Source organism: Anomaloglossus baeobatrachus, chromosome 2 (assembly GCF_048569485.1).
Source record: "Anomaloglossus baeobatrachus isolate aAnoBae1 chromosome 2, aAnoBae1.hap1, whole genome shotgun sequence".
In the NCBI taxonomy this organism is placed as follows: domain Eukaryota; kingdom Metazoa; phylum Chordata; class Amphibia; order Anura; family Aromobatidae; genus Anomaloglossus; species Anomaloglossus baeobatrachus.
In genome coordinates this window covers 786,173,609-786,194,483 of record NC_134354.1, presented here as the reverse complement: position 1 = coordinate 786,194,483, position 20,875 = coordinate 786,173,609, and the positions used below count along the sequence as shown (strand labels likewise).

At 51.4% G+C, this 20,875-nt stretch overlaps 1 protein-coding gene across 1 annotated transcript in view; it reads left to right on the top strand.

The window, feature by feature from the left end:
* Positions 1-20,875, top strand: part of C2CD3 (C2 domain containing 3 centriole elongation regulator) — a 155,134-nt gene that overhangs the window by 82,640 nt on the left and 51,619 nt on the right. Inside the window, exons 22-25 of the mRNA XM_075333991.1 lie at positions 7,466-8,065; positions 8,400-8,726; positions 8,811-8,949; positions 9,614-9,681. Coding sequence (XP_075190106.1) covers positions 7,466-8,065; positions 8,400-8,726; positions 8,811-8,949; positions 9,614-9,681 — 1,134 coding nt within the window. The remainder of the gene's footprint in view (positions 1-7,465; positions 8,066-8,399; positions 8,727-8,810; positions 8,950-9,613; positions 9,682-20,875) is intronic.

Sequence of the window (20,875 nt, the reverse complement as noted above, 5' to 3'; positions counted from 1 at the left end):
GAAATTCATTTCAGTATCCCAAGCCTAAATTCAGTACTTTCTGGGCTACTTCTGACTTCAGGGAAGCAGTCCAGAAACACTACGCTTATCCAGACAAGCTTGCTCCAAACGTCTTAAGGATACACGTTACCCTTCTCCCCCTGAACGTGGTCAAGCGCTGGACCCAGGTCCTAAGGTGGATCCCCAATCTCCAAGCTTGCGGCTAGATCCATAGTTGCAGTGGTAGATGGGACTTCACTTAAAGATGCCATTGACAGACAGATGGACCTCGGTTCAAATCTGTCTATGACGCTATCGGCGTGTCGTTTGCTCCGGCATTCGCAGCCGTATGGGCACTCCAAGCTATTTCAGCTGGTCTTGCGCAGATGGGCACGGTCACACGTACATCTGGGCCGCAGGTGGCGTCCTTAACCTCGCATATGTCTGCATTGCGACTTACGCTATTCATGCTGTCCTGGACTCTACGAGCCGTACGCCGGTGGCGTACGCCAACTCCGTGGTTTTGCGCAGAGCCTTGGGGTTAAGGGAATGGAAGGCAGATTCTGTTTCCAAAAAAGGGCTTAACCAATTTGCCATTATCTGGTAACAGACTGTTGGGTGAGCGATTGGATGAAATCAAACAGTCCAAGGGTAAGGATTCGTCCTTACTCCAACCCAGATCAAACAGTCGAGGTATCGGTCCTTTCCAGGCTCGGGCAGGTCCAATTCCTAGTCCAAAATGACTCAAAAGGCTCAGACGGGCTCAGATCCTGGCGGGCTCACTCACGCCCAAAGAAGGCAGCCGGAGGAACCGCTACCAAGGCGGTTTCCTCATAACTTTCAGCCCTCTCTCCCTCTCTCCGCATCCGCGGTCGGGGCAGACTCTCCCGCTTGGCTGCATTTAGCTGCCACAGGTCAAAGACCGGTGGGTGAGAGACATCTGTCTCATGTGTACAGGATAGAGTTTTGTTCTCATCCTCTGGCTCGATTCTTCACCTCCCGACCGAGCCAATGCCCTTCTGCAGGCAGAAGGAGTGGTAATCCCTGTTACCTTCAGGCACAAGTTCACGGTTTTTACTCCAATCTTGTTGTGGTGCCACAAAAAGGACGGCTCTTCCGTTCCTTTCTGGACCTAAAACTGCTCAACAAGCACGTGAAAACCAGGCGGTTCGGATGGAATCCCTCCGCTCCGTCATTGCCTCAATGTCTCAAGGAGATTTCCTAGCATCATTAGACAGCAGGATGCTTATCTCCACGTGCCGATTGCTCCAGAGCACCAGCGTTTTGCTACGATTCGTTATAGAAGACGAGCATCTTCAGTTCGTAGCCCTGCCCTTCGGTCTGGCGACAGCCCCACGGGTTTTCAACAAGGTCATGGCAGCAGTGGTAGCAGTCCTGCACTCTCAGGGTCACTCTGTGATCCCTTACTTGGACGATCTACTTGTCAAAGCACCCTCTCAAGAGGCATGCCAACACAGCCTGAACGTTGCGCTGGAGAGACTCCAGAGTTTCGGGTGGATCATCACCTTTTCAAAGTCAAATCTGACACCGACCCAATCGCTGACATATCTTGGCATGGAGTTTCATACTCTCTCAGCGATAGTGAAGCTTCCGCTGGACAAACACGCGTTCACTACAGACGGGGGTGCAGTCTCTCCTTCAAGGCCAGTCACACCCCTTAAGACGCCTCATGCACTCCCTAGCAAAGATGGTAGCAGCAATGGAGGCAGTCCCTTTCGCGCAGTTTCTTCTGCGTCCACTTCAATTTGACATTCTCCGCCAATGGGATGGGAAGTCGACGTCCCTAGACAGGAACGTCTACCTTTCTCAGACGGTCAAGGACTCTCTTCAGTGGTGGATTCTTCCACCTCATTGTCAAAGGAAAGTCCTTCTACCCCCATCCTGGGCGGTGGTCACGACAGACGCGGGTCTGTCAGGGTGGGGAGCAGTCCGTTCTCCACCACAGGGCTCAGGGTACGTGGGACTCAGCAGGAGTCCACCCTTCAGATCAATGTTCTGGAAATCTGGGCAGTATATCTTGCCTGCAAGCCTTCCAGCAGTAGCTGGAAAGCAAACAGATCCGAATTCAGTCGGACAACTCCACAGCGGTGGCATACATCAACCACCAAGGCGGAACACGCAGTCGGCAAGCCTCCCAGGTAGTCCGGCGGATCCTCATGTGGGTGAAAGACATCCACCATATCCGCAGATTCACATCCCGGGCGTAGAAAACTGGGAAGGAGACTTCCTCAGTCGCCAGGGTATGGACGCAGGGGAATGACCTATGCACCCGGACGTGTTTCAGGAAATCTGTAGCCGCTGGGGGATGCGGACGTCGACCTAGTGGCGTCTCGGCACAACAAGAAGGTCCCGATTTTCATGGCGCGGTCTCACGATCAAAGAGCTCTGGCTGCAGGCGCCTTAGTTCAGGATTGGTCGCAGTTCCAGCTACCCTATGTGTTTCCCCCTCTGGCACCGTTGCCCAGAGTGCTACGCAAGATCAGCTTCAATTGCCGCCGCGCCATCCTCGTCGCTCCAGACTGGCCGAGGAGGTCATGGACCCGGATCTGTGGCATCTCACGGTCGGCCAACCGTGGGCACTACCAGACCGGCCAGACTTACTGTCCTAAACCTAACTGTGAGGCCATTGAGTCCTGGATCCTAGCGTCTTCAGGATTATCTCAAGACGTCATTGCCACCATGAGACGGGCTAGGAAGCCGACGCCTGCCAAGATCTACCACAGGATGTGGAAGATATTCTTCTCTTAGTGCTCTGCTCAGGGAGTGTCTCCCTGGCCAGTTGCATTTGGAAAAAGGGTTGTCGCTCGGCTCCATTAAAGGACAAGTCTCAGCGCTATCTGTATTCTTCAGAAGCGCCTAGCACGTCTTCCTCAGGTACACACGTTCCTGCAGGGGGTTTGTCACAATTGTCCCTCTGTACAAACGGCCGTTAGACCCATGAGATCTGAACAGGGTACTAATTGCTCTCCAGAAGCCGACCTTCGAGCCTCTGAGGGATGTTCACTTTCTCGATTTTCACAGAAAGTGGCCTTTCTGGTAGCGGTCACGTCTCTTAGGAGAGTTCCCGAACTAGCAGCGCTGTCATCCAAAAGCTCCCTTCCTGGTGTTTCACCAAGACAAGGTAGTGCTGCGCCCGATTCCGGAGTTCTCCCTAAGGTGGTATCCCCCTTTCATATCAATCAAGATATCTCCTTACCTTCCTTTTGCCTCATCCAGTTCATCGATATGAAATGGATTTGCATTTGTTGGATCTGGTGAGAGCACTCAGAATCTACATTTTCCGCACGGCGCCCCTGCGCCGCTCGGATGCACTCTTTGTGCTTGTTGCTAGTCAGCGTAAAGAGTCGCAGGCTTCCAAATCCACCCTGGCTCGATGGTTCAAGGAACCAATTCTTGAAGCCTACCGTTCTGCTGGGCTTCTGGTTCCATCAGGGCTGAAGGCCCATTCTACCAGAGCCGTGGGTGCGTCCTGGGCATTACGGCACCAGGCTACGGCTCAGCAGGTGTGCCAGGCAGCTACCTGGTCGAGTCTGCACGCTTTCACCAAGCATTATCAGGTGCATACCTACGCTTAGGCGGATGCCAGCCTAGGTAGAAGAGTCCTGCAGGCGGCGGTTGCCTCCTCGTAGGGAAGGGCTGTTTTGCAGCTCTAACATGAGGTATTAATTTACCCACCCAGGGACTGCTTTTGGACGTCCCAATCGTCTGGGTCTCCCAATGGAGCGCCGAAGAAGAAGGGAATTTTGTTACTTACCGTAAATTCCTTTTCTTCTAGCTCCAATTGGGAGACCCAGCACCCGCCCTGTTTCCTTCGGGAGTTTTGGTTTGTTCGGGTACACATGTTGTTCATGTTGAACGGTTTCAGTTCTCCGATGTTACTTCGGATTGAATTTGTTTAAACCAGTTATTGGCTTTCCTCCTTCTTGCTTTAGCACTAAAACTGAGCAGCCCGTGATCCCACGGGGGGTGTATACCCAGAAGGGGAGGGGCCTTACACTTTTTAGTGTAATACTTTGTGTGGCCTCCGGAGGCAGAAGCTATACACCCAATCGTCTGGGTCTCCCAATTGGAGCTAGAAGAAAAGGAATTTACGGTAAGTAACAAAATTCCCTTCTTATTGGATCCCCAAACAATTAACGGCACATAACACATAACCAGCAACACACACAAATGTAAGCGGCAACAGAGTCTCACCCTTCCGCTGCTCACCAGGGATTAGAAGGTCCGTGCCTCAGAGCTTCCAGGGCTACTTACTCCAATCCAGCAGCACCCCGCTTTTGGGGGGCACCCACCGAGAAAGTAATAACGCCAGATTTAGGAAACTGGCTGAGATCTGCAAAGTCTGTAACAGGTGACTGGATTGTCCCAAGCTGGATTCCTTCCTTAGGTAGTCCTTGATATCAAAGCCGAATCCTTGCATTCGATGCTGAAGTCCATGTAGTGTTATAATCCAGGTTCGGTTATGGCTTGCCAATCGGATCCGCAGGTCCTATATTGGTATCATGTAGCAAGAGTCTACCCGGGCAATGGACAGTCCTTCTTCTTATACCCCTGAACTCTCCATTCAGACCATTGGGCTCTTCACGATTGGTGGATAAGACTGGGCTCTTATTGGCTAGATTTCAAGCTGTATACAAAATATCCAGAGACGAGGGAGAGACAGCTAAGTTACATTACATCAAGCAATTCACATAGTAATACAATGGGAGGTTCACATAATTGATTTGTCTGGGTGTCTGACCTTCACTGGCCAAGGCAATTACATGAGTCAACAAGAACTGTAACATTGGACTCCTAAAGGTGGCTTTACACACTGCAACATCTCAAACGACATCGCTGTAACGTCACCGGTTTTGTGACGTTATAGCGACCTCCCCAGCGACATTGCAGTGTGTGAAACACGTCAGTGACCTGGCCCCTGCTGTGAAGTTGCTTATCGCTACAAATTGTTCAGGACCATTCTTTGGTCCTTTGTTTCCCGCTGTGCAGCAAAGTCTCAGTGTGTAAAGGGGACTTAAAACACTGGAAACGAGTGATGTCTCCCAATGTCTGGCAATCACTATTCTCTGTCAGTCGGTCTATCCCTCTCGGTCTCTATTCTCTCTCTGTCGGTCCGTCACTATCTCTGTCCCTCTCTCACAGTCTGTCGGTCATTTTCCCCTCCTCTCTCATACTCACCGATCCCCGGCGCTGCGTTGCACGGCATTCACACTGCTGCGGCGGCTTTTCCTCTTTTGAAAAAGCCGGCCGCTCATTAAACAATTTCGGATTCCCTACTTTCCCCGCCCACCGGCGCCTATGATTGGTTGCAGTGAGACACGCCTCCACGCTGAGTGACAGCTGTCTCACTGCACCCAATCACAGCAGCCGGTGGGCGGGTCTATACTGTGCAGTGAAATAAATAATTAAATAATTAAAAAAACCGGCGTGCGGTTCCCCCCCAATTTTAATACCAGCCAGATAAAGCCATACGGCTGAAGGCTGGTATTCTCAGGATGGGGAGCTCCACGTTATGGGGAGCCCCCCAGCCTAACAATATCAGTCAGCAGCCGCCCAGAATTGCCGCATACATTAGATGCGACAGTTCTGGGACTGTACCCAGCTCTTCACGATTTGCCCTGGTGCGTTGGCAAATCGGGGTAATAAGGAGTTAATGGCAGCCCATAGCTGCTAATAAGTCCTAGATTAATCATGTCAGGCGTCTCCCCGAGAAACCTTCCATGATTAATCTGTAAATTATAGTAAATAAACACACACACCCGAAAAAATCCTTTATTAGAAATAAAAAACACAAACACATTCCCTCATCACCAATTTAATAAGCCCCAAAAAGCCCTCCTTGTCCGACGTAATCCACGGACCTCCAGCGTCGCTTCCAGCGCAGCTGCATGCAGGTGACCGGAGCAGCAGAAGACACCGCCGCTCCTGTCACCTCCATGCAGCAACTGAAGACAGCCGCGCGATCAGCTGAGCTGTCATTGAGGTTACCCGTTGTCACTGGATCCAGCGGTGGATGCAGCGGTGGCCGCGGGTAACCTCAGTGACAGCTCAGCTGATCGCGCTACTCACCGCCGCTCCGGTCAGCTCCACGCAGCAACTGAGGTGAGTAGCGCGATCAGCTGAGCTGTCACTGAGGTTACCCGCGTCCACCGCTGCATCCACCGCTGGATCCAGTGACAGCGGGTAACCTCAGTGACAGCTCAGCTGATCGCACGGCTGTCTTCATTAGCTGCGTGGAGGTGACAGGAGCGGCGGTGTCCTCTGCAGCTCCGGTCACCTTCATGCAGCAGAGCTGGATGCGACGCTGGAGGTCCGTGGATTACGCCGGACAAGGAGGGCTTTTTGGGGCTGATTAAATTGGTGATGAGGGAATTTGTTTGTGTTTTTTATTTCTAATAAAGGATTTTTCGGGTGTGTGTGTTTATTTACTGTAATTTACAGATTAATCATGGAGGGTGTCTCATAGACGCCTGACATGATTAATCTAGGATTTAGTGGCAGCTATGGGCTGCCATTAACTCCTTATTACCCCGATTTGCCAACGCACCAGGGCAAATCGGGAAGAGCCGGGTACAGTCCCAGAACTGTCGCATATAATGTATGCGGCAATTCTGGGCGGCTGCTGACTGATATTGTTAGGCTGGGGGGCTCCCCATAACGTGGAGGTCCCCATCCTGAGAATACCAGCCTTCAGCCGTATGGCTTTATCTGGCTGGTATTAAAATTGGGGGGGACCGCACGCCGTTTTTTTTAATTATTTAATTATTTATTTCACTGCACAGTATAGACCCGCCCACCGGCTGCTGTGATTGGGTGCAGTGTGACACCTGTCACTCAGCGTGGGGGCGTGTCTCACTGCAACCAATCATAGGCGCCTGTGGGCGGGGAAAATAGGGAATATGAGATTGTTTAATGAGCTGCCGGCTTTTTCAAAATAGTAAAAGCCGCCGCAGCAGTGTGAATGCCGTGCAGCGCCGCGCCGGGGATCGGTGAGTATGAGAGAGGAGGGGAAAATGACCGACAGACTGTGAGAGAGGGACAGAGATAGTGACGGACCGACAGAGAGAGAATAGAGACCGAGAGGGAGAGACCGACTGACAGAGAATAGTGATTGACAGACATTGGGAGACATCACTCGTTTCCAGTGTTTCACTAGCTAGGTCGTTCTGCAGGTCCGGATCGCTGTTGCGTCGTTGGCCAGGTTTGCCTGTTTGACAGCTCACTAGAGACTTACCAGAGACTTTGTAGCGATCCCGGCCAGGTTGGGATCGCTGGTGGGATCGCTGAAAGTCTCGGTGTGTAAAGGGGTCTTAAGAGTCTTGTAGAAACAATGAGGAGCTTATCCCTCGTCTATAAACAAGATATCTTCATGGCTGGCTAGATTTTAAGAAATTTAACCCATGCTAGGCACTGACAGAGTCCATGTCGTCACAATGACACCTTACACTTATGTATCCTCTCCTAGGACTTTCTGGCTGGTTTCCAGTAATGGTTTCTGAAGACCCCATACTTCCCAGCACGGCCGGGTTTCTGGACAATGTCGTCGGTGGCCTGGAGCTTTCTGTTGGCTTCGCCCATCATGCAGACCGAGAACGTGTCCTGGAGGCGGCCCGAGGTCTGGGATGGACGGAGGATGAGGGCGGTGATCAGTCCGGTGACGGAGACGAGCTGGTCAACCTCTCTGTGACTACCCCGAAGATCTGGCTCCCAGTGCACTGCCTCCTGCTGGCCGGCCACAAGCGCCTCCACAAGAGCACCTACTGCTACCTGAGGTACAAGCTGTACGACAGAGACGCCGTCTGCTCGCCTCTGAGACGGCCGACTGTATCCGAGGACGCCCAGCGGGCCACCGTAGTGTTTGAGCAAACGAGGACTGTGGAGCTGATGAAGCATCAGCCGCTCGTCTGGTATCTCAGGGAGGAGAAGCTGGAAATCCAGATCTGGCGCAGTTATGGGAAGGACACCAGCGGGCCCAGACCCCAAGACACGGACCGCCTGCTGGGGTGCGCCTACGTGGACCTTACCGCCCTGTCCGAAAACACCTCGCGGACCCTCTCCGTCAGTGGTAGGTGGAAGAACATTGCTGCACCCCACAACGATCTCAACCCATTAATGTAGAAATCCTGAGAGCGGTTATCCAGGACAATGATTGTTGATAAATCATCATTATCAGATTTTTCGGGGTCCAGACGATCAGTTATTAGCAGGTCCCGCGGCCGGCACAGCTTTGTGATTAGTAGCCGTTTTCTGTACTGCAGCACCGATCACATTTACTTCAATGGGAGGTGAGCTGCAGTACCGAGAACGGCCACTACACGGCGCACAGACCTGCTAACAGCTGATTGGCCGCCCCTAGTTACTCGCCAATCCCTTTAATTCAGTTTCTTCCATTATTTCAGGTGTATATCCCCTCTTTAAGCACAATGCCCCCAATCTGGGGGGTGCAGCGGTGCGGGTCCACTTGTCCCTGAGCTCTGCCTATCACCCGTCATCAAGAGCCCGGTGCCCGAGTTCCCCAGAGGACGAGACCCTTACTGAGGATGACGAGCCGCGAGACGTCTCGCGGGAACATCCTGACGAGAGACCAGAGGATCCCAACAAGTGTGTACAGAAGGAGCAGAGTGATCCATCCTCCAGCCCCGGCAGCGAGTCGGTGGCTGGTGACCTAGAAAACACATTCGCTGTGAATATTCTGGTCGAGCGGGCGATGCATCTCAGCTTAAAAGGTACCGCGCGATAAGTACGGATTAGATACAAGGTCTGAAATCTCCATCAGATGTGAAATAATACTAATCAGCGTGTAATTCCAGGCAGTCCTCTGACCGAGAGAGCCGTGGCCGTCCCCAGTTGTTCCGTGTCCTTCCCTGTTGCCGGTACTACAGCCCCCGTAACTACCCCCATCATTGACCGCACAGACTCCCCAACCTGGAACTTCCAGCACCAAGTGAGGTACGTACCAAGCAACAATGAATGAGGGTCCGGGCGTCAGAGAATGAAGACGGACTCCATGGGCACGCACGTAATACCATTACAGGGGGCCGCAATGTGTCCTGGTCCCCAGAGGGACATTAAGCAGCATAAATGTCTGATAGATGGGGGTCCCACCGCTGGGATCTGCATCTATCCCACGAATTGGGCCCTTTTTAGGTGGGCGATCTCTTCATTCACTTCCCTGGGACCGCCGCATATTACAGAGCACACCGATCCACAGAATTTCATGCTTACACCATTGTTGTATGTCTGGCACGTGATTTTTTTTTCAATGGGCCAGACTGGTGTATACCCCTCTACATCATTATTTCCACATGGGGTTAAATTCTTGAAGTACCACTGCACCCAGCAGGCGATGTGACCCCTTATTGGACACAGACGGTTAAATCTATGGATTCACATTCAGCAGATTTGCATCAAATTTCTGCAAAAGTCCCATCGATTTGAAAGGGGTTTGCAGAATTCAGTCCACGTGCTGCAGAAGCTGCGACATCCACAGTGGAAACGTCACGTAGATATCTGCCATGTGACTGACCATTAGCCGAACGTGGCGGCTTCCAGACCCCTGCGCTGTGGATGGTGCGCACCCACTGATGATCTTTATTTCCTATTCTCTGTGTAGACTGAGCACCGAGCTTCTCCTGGACCCTCAGCAAACCTTAGTGTTCAAGGTCTGGCACAAAGCAGCAGGTAAGGGACTGACGACAGAGCAAGAACGCATTGTAAACGTGCAGCACGCGGTCCTGCGTTTTATAGCCGCGCCATTTTTAAACATCTTATTAAATTGGGTGAAATTGCAAAGTTGCTTGTAAAATAAAAGAGAAAAAGGAACTTTGCAATTTACTTATTAAAAATTTTCATGAATGGATGTATTTTTAAAGCGCACCAATCACCAGGATTTTCATATATAACGTAAAGCCAGTGCTATACTGGTGCTATCAGGCTGATTCTATACATACAGTGCTATACTGGCACTATCAGGCTGATTCTATACATGCAGTGCTATACTGGCACTATCAGGCTGAGTCTATACATACAGTGCTATACTGGCACTATCAGGCTGATTCTATACATACAGTGCTATACTGGTGCTATCAGGCTGATTCTATACATACAGTGCTATACTGGTGCTATCAGGCTGATTCTATACATACAGTGCTATACTGGCACTATCAGGCTGATTCTATACATGCAGTGCTATACTGGCACCATCAGGCTGAGTCTATACATACAGTGCTATACTGGCACTATCAGGCTGATTCTATACATACAGTGCTATACTGGCACTATCAGGCTGATTCTATACATACAGTGCTATACTGGCACTATCAGGCTGAGTCTATACATACAGTGCTATACTGGCACTATCAGGCTGAGTCTATGCATACAGTGCTATACTGGCACTATCAGGCTGAGTCTATACATACAGTGCTATACCGGCGCTATCAGGCTGATTCTATACATACAGTGCTATACTGGCGCTATCAGGCTGATTCTATACATACAGTGCTATACTGGCACTATCAGGCTGATTCTATACATACAGTGCTATACTGGCACTATCAGGCTGATTCTATACATACAGTGCTATACTGGCACTATCAGGCTGATTCTATACATACAGTGCTATACTGGCGCTATCAGGCTGATTCTATACATACAGTGCTATACTGGCACTATCAGGCTGATTCTATACATACAGTGCTATACTGGCACTATCAGGCTGATCCTATACATACAGTGCTATACTGGCGCTATCAGGCTGATTCTATACATACAGTGATATACTGGCACTATCAGGCTGATTCTATACATACAGTGCTATACTGGCGCTATCAGGCTGATTCTATACATGCAGTGCTATACTGGCACTATCAGGCTGATTCTATACATACAGTGCTATACTGGCGCTATCAGGCTGATTCTATACATACAGTGCTATACGGGCACTATCAGGCTGATTCTATACATACAGTGCTATACTGGCGCTATCAGGCTGATTCTATACATACAGTGCTATACTGGCGCTATCAGGCTGATTCTATACATACAGTGCTATACTGGCGCTATCAGGCTGATTCTATACATACAGTGCTATACTGGCACTATCAGGCTGAGTCTATACATACAGTGCTATACTGGCACTATCAGACTGATTCTATACATACAGTGCTATACTGGCACTATCAGGCTGATTCTATACATACAGTGCTATACTGGCACTATCAGGCTGATTCTATACATACAGTGCTATACTGGCACTATCAGGCTGATTCTATACATACAGTGCTATACTGTTGCTATCAGGCTGATTCTATACATACAGTGCTATACTGGCGCTATCAGGCTGATTCTATACATACAGTGCTATACTGGCACTATCAGGCTGAGTCTATACATACAGTGCTATACTGGCGCTATCAGGCTGATTCTAGACATACAGTGCTATACCGGCACTATCAGGCTGATTCTATACATACAGTGCTATACTGGCACTATCAGGCTGATTCTATACATACAGTGCTATACTGGCGCTATCAGGCTGATTCTATACATACAGTGCTATACTGGCGCTATCAGGCTGATTCTATACATACAGTGCTATACTGGCACTATCAGGCTGAGTCTATACATACAGTGCTATACTGGCGCTATCAGGCTGATTCTAGACATACAGTGCTATACCGGCACTATCAGGCTGAGTCTATATACATGCAGTGCTATACTGGCACTATCAGGCTGATTCTATACATACAGTGCTATACTGGCGCTATCAGGCTGATTCTATACATACAGTGCTATACTGGCACTATCAGGCTGATTCTATACATACAGTGCTATACTGGCGCTATCAGGCTGATTCTATACATACAGTGCTATACTGGCACTATCAGGCTGAGTCTATACATACAGTGCTATACTGGCGCTATCAGGCTGATTCTAGACATACAGTGCTATACCGGCACTATCAGGCTGAGTCTATACATGCAGTGCTATACTGGCACTATCAGGCTGATTCTATACATACAGTGCTATACTGGCGCTATCAGGCTGATTCTATACATACAGTGCTATACTGGCACTATCAGGCTGATTCTATACATACAGTGCTATACCGGCACTATCAGGCTGATTCTATACATACAGTGCTATACTGGCACTATCAGGCTGATTCTATACATACAGTGCTATACCGGCACTATCAGGCTGATTCTTTACATACAGTGCTATACTGGCACTATCAGGCTGAGTCTATACATACAGTGCTATACCGGCGCTATCAGGCTGATTCTATACATACAGTGCTATACTGGCACTATCAGGCTGATTCTATACATACAGTGCTATACTGGCACTATCAGGCTGATTCTATACATACAGTGCTATACCGGCACTATCAGGCTCATTCTATACATACAGTGCTATACTGGCACTATCAGGCTGATTCTATACATACAGTGCTATACTGGCACTATCAGGCTGATTCTATGCATACAGTGCTATACTGGCGCTATCAGGCTGATTCTATACATACAGTGCTATACTGGCGCTATCAGGCTGATTCTATACATACAGTGCTATACTGGCGCTATCAGACTGATTCTATACATACCTTTAGTTGTCAGCTCGGATGTTTAGATTTTAAAACACAAGCAAGTAAAGTTTGGAAAATGAGCAGCTTTTTGAATGGCAGCAGCTGCCGATCAGCTGATAGCTGTGGTGGGTATTCATAGTGATTCCCACCCCCTTGCCTGTTGTTCCTCCACCTCTCTATTATTTATGCTAATTCTTTTATAGAATCGTTTTACTAAGTGACTAGAAGGACCTGTGCTGATGTCATACCCATGTGACCAGAAGGGGCGGGGCCTCAGCCAGCAGAAAAATAATGTTGTTTCCTGGTATCAGCAATGTTGACTGAGGCCCCGCCCCTTCTGGTCACAGGAGTATGACATCAGCACAGGTCCTTCTAGTAACTTAGTATAACTATGCTTTAATAGAATTAGCATAAATTACAGGGAGGATGAACAGGCTGGGGGCGGGAATCACTATTGTCAAGGGAGAAATATTAGGTAAGACTGCTAATGGAGTCTTTGTTCAGGGCACCAGAGGCTCGGGGCCAAAATAAATATCTGCGCAGATATAATAAAAGACTCAAACAATGACCACAGAGACTGTGTTCACTCCTTGAGCCTGTATAGGCGACTGACCCGTGTAATGAATAGTTCAGATATTGCTATAACATTTCAACCTTCAGACATGTACAAAGTATCAAAATCTGTCTTTCTCTAGCGTTTCATTGGGGGACACAGGACCATGGGTTATGCTGCTGTCACTAGGAGGCTGACACTAAGTAAACAGAAAAAGTTAGCTCCTCCCCAGCAGTATAACCCCTGAGCCGGAGGCGGGCTCAATCAGTTTTTTGCTTAGTGTCGTAGGAGGCTGATGTGGGCCGACTGGGCCCCCTTCAGCCACTTGATTTTTTGCGTTATTTTTTCATTTTTTCTCTCGGCGACGCTCGTCGCTCTCATCTGTGGTAATTCTCTTTTTCTACAGGTATCGTTTCTCTACCTCAGCTCTCGCAGCCCGTGTGGGTACCACTCCCCTGGGTCGCAGAGGCTTGAGTCGTCGGGCCCTCTCCCCCGTCCAATTCCACGGTACCACTCCCGGGTTGGCACGCGGGGCTGAACTTTACTGAGCACCCCCTATTCACCCTGCGGTATCACCCCAAAGGGTGCAAGGGGCATACAGCAGGGACTGGACCTCGCAGCGTGTCTGGATTGTGTGATGGGGCCCGCAGCGCTGCTACACTTCAGAGGGGTTTCCTCCCCCCACCGGCGTCCACCTCCCTGCCTGCCTGCCTGCCTGCCTCATTCTTCTCCTGCTGCCGCAGCCAGTCATCCGGTGTGCGGAGCACAGGGGCACGGGTGCAGAGCTCCACGCCTGCACACTGGCAGATACGACGCCGCCCTTCAGGTAGGACACCCTCTCCTACCTTCTCCCGGGCGGATGCAATCTTTAGGCCCCGGTCCGGGCCTACTCACCGGGCGCCCCCACGTCCCCATCCGGTCATCGGGCGGCTGCTAAAATTTAGGCCCCGGTCTGGGCCTAGTCGCCTGGCACCCCGGCCACGTCCGCGGAGCTCCCTGCCGACATCCGAGGTCGGGAGGGTCCGCATCGCTGCTGCGCCGCCGCCGCTTCGTGAGTGGGTCCGCCGGCGCTGCCTCTGCCCGCGGCGCCAGCTTCCAAATTTAGTCCCCGGTCTGGGCCTAGCCGCCTGGCACCCCGGCCACGTCCGCGGAGCTCCCTGCCGACATCCGAGGTCGGGGGGATCCGCATCGCTACTCCGCCGCCGCCGCATCGCTACTGCGCCGCCGCCGCAGCTTCAAAATTTAGTCCCCGGCTTCGGCCCTGTCTTCGGCGTCCCAGGCCCGCCTCCCGCGCAGCGCTATTGGCCGCCGGCCTCTCTGCCTCCGCCCTCCGCTCGGCTCCAGGCATCACTAGGGGGGTGGTGGATAGTTTTTCCCGCTCTCTTGGGTCCGCCCCCAGCCCCCTCAGCGTCCATTTTAAATAAAAATAAAAAAAAAAAAAAAAAGAGGATCAGGGCAGACTCCTGATCTGCGGATTGCTGAGGCTGCAGCATCCCTTATCAGGGAAAAATGGGCCCAAGAATAGCCACAATTTTTAACGATAGTAGGTTTTTTTATGTTCATGGGTTGAGTTATTACTATATATGTAGATTGAGTTTATTAACTCTTACAGGTCTCAGCTTGAGATATTTGTTTTTTTGGACCGGTAAGCTCAGGTCTACGCTTCCCTCAATTGTTTTTTACATCCACCGCAGCCACTGGCACTGCACGCCCCTGCTCCCCGCCCCTGCCGAATAGTTGGCGCCTGGCTTTGGCTAAATCCCCTCGCTGGCGTTCCTCGGGTTGGTGCGCATGCGCTGCGTCCCTGGCCGACGCTCTCTCAGATCATCCACAGGACTGGCGCAATCCCCTCGGGGAGGTGAGTCCCATACCAGGGGCCGGTTCCTCTGCCGGAAGCGGACCCGCCAGGTATCATCTTCTGCGGCCCCCCAGGTTTCACCTTAATCCCCAGGTCCAGACTGCCTGTCCTTCGGTAGCCTTTCGACCTCTCGGGTGATGGCCCAGGCGTTTCACCTCTGGTGAACTCCAAGCAGGACCTGGATGTTTTCGCCGCATGACAAGTACCCTGCTAGGAATGGTGAGTCAAGCCGTAAGGCTACGGACAGCCCTCTTCTCTCTGTGCACGCAGGTCTCCTTTAAGACATTTGGAGCGGACCCTTGATGTAATCAGTGGACATCCAGAGTTCGCCGAGTTACCGCGTGATCACTGACAACAACCGGACACGAAGTTTACCAGCGGTAAGTCTTGTCAGTATCATTATGCCTTTCTCCAAGAGGGTTTTCGGACAAAATGGGCATGCTACACTGGAGTCGCTGTTTGATCACGAACAGCAACTAGACACTGCGTTTCCAGCGGTAAGTCGTGTTATTGCCATTATCATTCCCCCAAAGGGCTCCGGAGAGAGGGGGCATGTCATCTTGAAGAGACGAATGTGGCGGGCCCCTGCGGCTTACAGGGGACATCCAGAGTTCGCCGTGCTGACTGCGTGAGCATGGTTATGTCCCGGGCACGATGTTTACCAGTGGTAAGTCCCTTTACTTGTCATTACCCCTTCTCGAAGGGGGGCTCCGAAAGGAAGAGGCGCGCTACCCTGTAATCGACCCGCCTGGGTTCCTTCTGGCTTCTCGTCCCTAACGTGACGCTCAGCAGGGTCTCCGCGGACACCCTACGCGGCGGACCACGTTCCACCTATGCCGACCCTGGACTGGTTATCATCTTCCGTGAGTACCCTCTCTTCACAGACCTGGTGTCTGACTGCGGCTCGGCCTGAGCCTCTAGTATCAGTGTGTACACACGTCGAGACCTCTGACTCAGGATTAGGAACTGGAATCGACGTCTAAAGAGTCGCTGACTTCCCTTCCGACTGTACGTGAACGCCCTTCGGAGATGGGCGGGGCCAGTTGCTCCCCTAGGCTACGTCAGGGTAGAGTACTTCTCTCCCCTAGGCTACGTAAGGGAAGAGTACATCTCTTCCCGGCATTGGCCAGACGCATCAGGATCGTCCCCCTACAGCTAGGTCCCAGTCCGTTCACGCCGCACCCGTCAGGGCGCCTCTATCCCTCCAACAGTCCCTCCGCCTCGCGGGACAGTGGGCCGTTCCAGTTTTTTTGAGAGCGCTTGCAGGGATCACTGTCCCTGCGCATACTACGCTACAGGGCTGCTAGGTTCACTCCGCCCAGAAACGACCTAGAGGACCAGAGTTCTCCCTTCAAGGGCCCGCGCTTGAGGTTTAGACCGTCATCATCACTTTTCGCTACTAGGGTAGCTGAGCTTCCGGAGGGAGTCCTCTCAGATCCCTACCCGGTAGATCATCTCTTAGGCACGGTATCGAGCCCGTCCACGGGTAGCTACTCCTCACGCAGGAGTAGTTTTCTACCGGGCGCAGAGTCCCGCGTACCCTTTGCCACCCGCGCCCGTTTTTTTCCATCAGTTTTGCTATGCGAGCCCTCGGCAGTCTGTGGCGGGAATAGCGGCGGTGCACTTACCAGATTCATCCTTGACTCCCCAGCGGACCACTCTGAAGAACGGAGTCAGGAAGGTTCCGTCTTCGTGGGGGACTCGTCAATCCCCTCCTTGCGGACCAGTTTTCACAACCGTCCCTTGAAGCTCCCCTTTCCTCCTCGGGAGCGTGTTATCAACCGTCACCAGTCTCCCGTGCTAGGGTATCCTTCTCCCCTCCGGTTAGCCCGGTTTACAATTATTCTCTTGGTCGGGGTGGCCCATTCAGGTTCCACTCGGACCATGCCACAGCGGTGACGTGCATCATCCTCCAGGGTGATGCAGGGAGTGTCATGGCAAGGGAAGAAGCCTAGAAGATCTTCCTCTGGGACAGGTCTCTTCACTCGCTAATCTCGGCTCCACATACCTAGCGTGGACGTTTGGACGGCCGATTCTCTCGGCAAGAAGGACCTCGCTTAGGCAAATGGCTCTTCAACAGGGAAGTCACCAGCCGGTTCCCCGGCGAAGGAAGATCTCCAGTCGTGGTCCTATTGGTCTTGCGATCCAACTTTCAGGTCAATGGGGCATCGTGGGTGCCACCTGCTCTGGACTAGGTGACGATGCCCTCGACCGGTCGTGAAGCCTATTCAGGCTCTTGTGCGTCTTCCCGCGGTTTCCCATGATCTTGAGGGTTCTCAAGATGGACCAGGGCAGAGGAAGGCTCTGGAGTAGCCCAGGTGAGCATAGTTCACATATCTTGCTCAACTCCTCGCAGATGCCCCGTGACTCCTTCCAGACCGCCCAGTTCATCCGTGTCGGGGCCCCTCTCTTCTACCAGGACTCAGAAGTCCCAAGTCCAACGGGCTCACCAGTGGATCCCGGGTTCTGGCTCGGTCAGGTCTGTTGTCAAGAAGATTGCAGACAAATGGTGAGGGCTGGGGAGTCCAGTTTCCTCGAGGATTTAATTCCACTCGTACAGAGCTCCCCCGGTGGTATGAGGAGCACATCTTCCCTTCTCCTCTCTCTCCCTCCCCTCCTTCTTGCTGGCCTTTTTCCAGTCAGTTCTGGATGCGGCACTCTCGCGTTTCCCTGTATCGACTAGGTGGCTGCTCGATTGTTCGGGTTTTCGGAGTCCTCTCACTTTCCGTTCTTCGATCACGGCCTCCACTCAGGGAAGCGTCCATCTGGCTCGGCGGTATCTTCGGTCACTAGAAACGTGGGACCTTAATCCAGTGATGGTTTCGCTTCAGGGTACTCTTTTTTCCCTGCTCCCACCTGTTTTGATAGGTGGGCTCCTCGTGGCCGTCTTTTGGTTACGGACGGCATCAGGGCGGACAGCCCTCTTGTCGTTTTTCCCCCTTTTCCGGCTCCTCTAGCAGGACAAGGGGGTGCTCCGGCAGAACCCTTCGTTCTGTCCAAGGCAGCTTGCTGTTTCTTCCAGAAGAGGAGTTTAGGGTTCGGTGTTCGGTTCTAGTCTCCTCTCTCAGCCAAAATGAGGGCCTAGTTCGTTCCAGGGCTGGTACGAGCCCTCAGTCTTTAGGTCTGCAGGACACCACTTTTCGGTTACACCGACAGTCAGTCCATCCTTCCACCTGTTCCCAAGAGGCGCATGCCGGCGCCAAGGGCCAGAATTTCACATTGATCCATTCCTCCATATGGTTAGGCTATCGCACGAAGGACGGACTTCCGCCGCGGTCTACCGAGCAAGGGATACCCCTTGGACGGATGGACTTCAGACGTCGACTGGCCAGGTCCCCTGGGTCGCCACCTGATCTAGTCGGCATACCTTTACTAGTTTTGACCAGGGTCACACCCAAGCTTTGGTAGAGCCCAGTCTTGGCGTAAGGTTTGCGGGCGGCAGTCGCACACCTGTATCAAGGTAGGTGCTTGTAGGTCTGGGTCAAGCCCGACAGGGGGAAGCGGCTCCTTCCTATCTCTGGTGATGGTTCTCTTCCCACCCAGGGACTGCTTTTGGACGTCCCATGGTCCTGTGTCCCCCAATGAAACGCTAGAGAAAGAAGGATTTTTGTGTACTCATCGTAAAATCTCTTTCTCTGAGTCTTCATTGGGGGACACAGCACCCACCCTGCTTGTGTTTCTTGTTATATATTACCTGCCGGTTACCCCAGTGGCCATATTCCCATGCCACTGGTCACACGACTGATGATCGTAGTTTTTACCTTGTTTTATCCAGGATTGTTTGGTTCTCCTCCTACTGCTTGTGCACTAAACTGATTGAGCCCGCCTCCGGCTCAGGGGTTATACTGCTGGGGAGGAGCTAACTTTTTCTGTTTACTTAGTGTCAGCCTCCTAGTGACAGCAGCATAACCCATGGTCCTGTGTCCCCCAATGAAGACTCAGAGAAAGAGATTTTACGGTGAGTACACAAAAATCCTTCTTTTCTCATACATCAAAGCCGTATAGGGAGGGTCAGGGAGGTGCCTAGGAACATAGGATCACACATTTCATTGAAATCACTGATAAGACTTTCACTCATCATTATGAAGGCCTTCCCTGTTCATTGTTTGTACATTTTCCCATCAGTTTCATTCTCTTTGGTTAACCCTTTCCTGAACATACAGCTTAGAATCATGTTATGGCGTCTGTGCGATTGTCATGTAGACACACAGATAATTATACAACTACATCTATATTTTGATTATTTACATACACAGATAATCTTATTACATTTAAACAAACAACCTATAGCCCAGGCTACCTTCACACTATGAATACCCACCCCAGCTATCAGCTGATCGGTAGCTGCTGACATTTAAAAAAAAAAAAAAACAGGATAAAGAGTTGCACACCAGTCACAATGTATATGAGAATGATGAAAAGCAAAACTGCTACGGGAATACTAGACTGAAAAATACAATGGACTATCTAAAAAAAAAAGTGAAAAACATGAAAATGGAATGTGCATAACTGCTATGAATAATTGGAATGAGAGATGTTTAGCCATTGTATTGATCAATGCAAAAGAGCCCCAAAACCAAACGCCGAGGTAATCTCTATTTTTGGGGTCCCTAACCTATGTGTGACCTCACCTGCAGTTAAAAATACTTGCTCTGTATGGGGAAGCAAAGGACCAAGCTATATATGTGAAATAAGACACATGGCTATGGGTGGGGCCGGGTTCTCAGACAGAAAATGCATACTAATTAAAAAACTGCAGGTGAGGTTACACGTAGGTTAGGGACCCCAAAAATAGAGATTACCTTGGCGTTTGGTTTGGGGCACCTTTGCATTGATCAATACAATGGCTAAACATCTCTGATTCCTATTATTCGTAGCAGTTATGCACATTCCATTTTCATGTTTTTCACTTTTTCAGTCTAGTATTCCCGTAGCAGTTCTGCTTTTCATTATTCCCCTATACATTGTGACTGGGGTGCAAGTCTTTATCCTATTGTTTAGTTGTATATTTCTTCGGCGCTCCATTGGGAGACCCAGACGATTGGGGTGTATAGCACTGCCTCCGGAGGCCACACAAAGCATTACACTTAAAAGTGTAAGGCCCCTCCCCTTCTGGCTATACACCCCCAGTGGGATCACTGGCTGCTCAGTTTTCAAGCTTTGTGCGAAGGAGGTCAGACATCCACGCATAGCTCCACTGTTTAGTCAGCAGTAGCTGCTGACTATATCGGATGGAAGAAAAGAGGGCCCATATAGGGTCCCCAGCATGCTCCCTTCTCACCCCACTTGCGGTTTGTAAGGTTGAGGTACCCATTGCGGGTACGGAGGCTGGAGCCCACATGCTGCTTTCCTTCCCCATCCCCCTGAGGGGCTCTGTGGAAGTGGGATCTTACCGGCCCCCAAACCCTGAGGCCGGGCTCCATCCACAGACCCAGAGACCCTGCTGGAGGAGCTGAGTACAGTCAGGGACAAGGCCCTGCAACGTTCAGGTACTCTGTGTCCCCGCACAGTCAGGCCACGCACACTTCAGGCTTGCTGGGTGTGCTAGTGCGCCGGGGGTATTAGCGCTGCGCGCTCGGGTTAGAGTCACTGCAGCTTAGCTGAGTGATTTTATTTCTTGGGAACTACCGCGCCGGCCGCTCCGGGAGCGGCGGCGCGGCTGGGACTTGTAGTGCGCCGGGGACTCGCGCTGCCCGCGCTTTTACGGCGGCAGCGCTCATAAATCCAGTCCCCGGCTTTTGCGGCCTAGCTCTGCTTCGTTCCCGCCCCCACCCTGTCAATCAGGGAAAGGGAGAGACGCTGTTCTATAGCCAGCGCCGAGGGCTGGAGCCTTATTTACATGCTCCAGCCCTCTCACTGGGCACAGTGGGGACGCAAG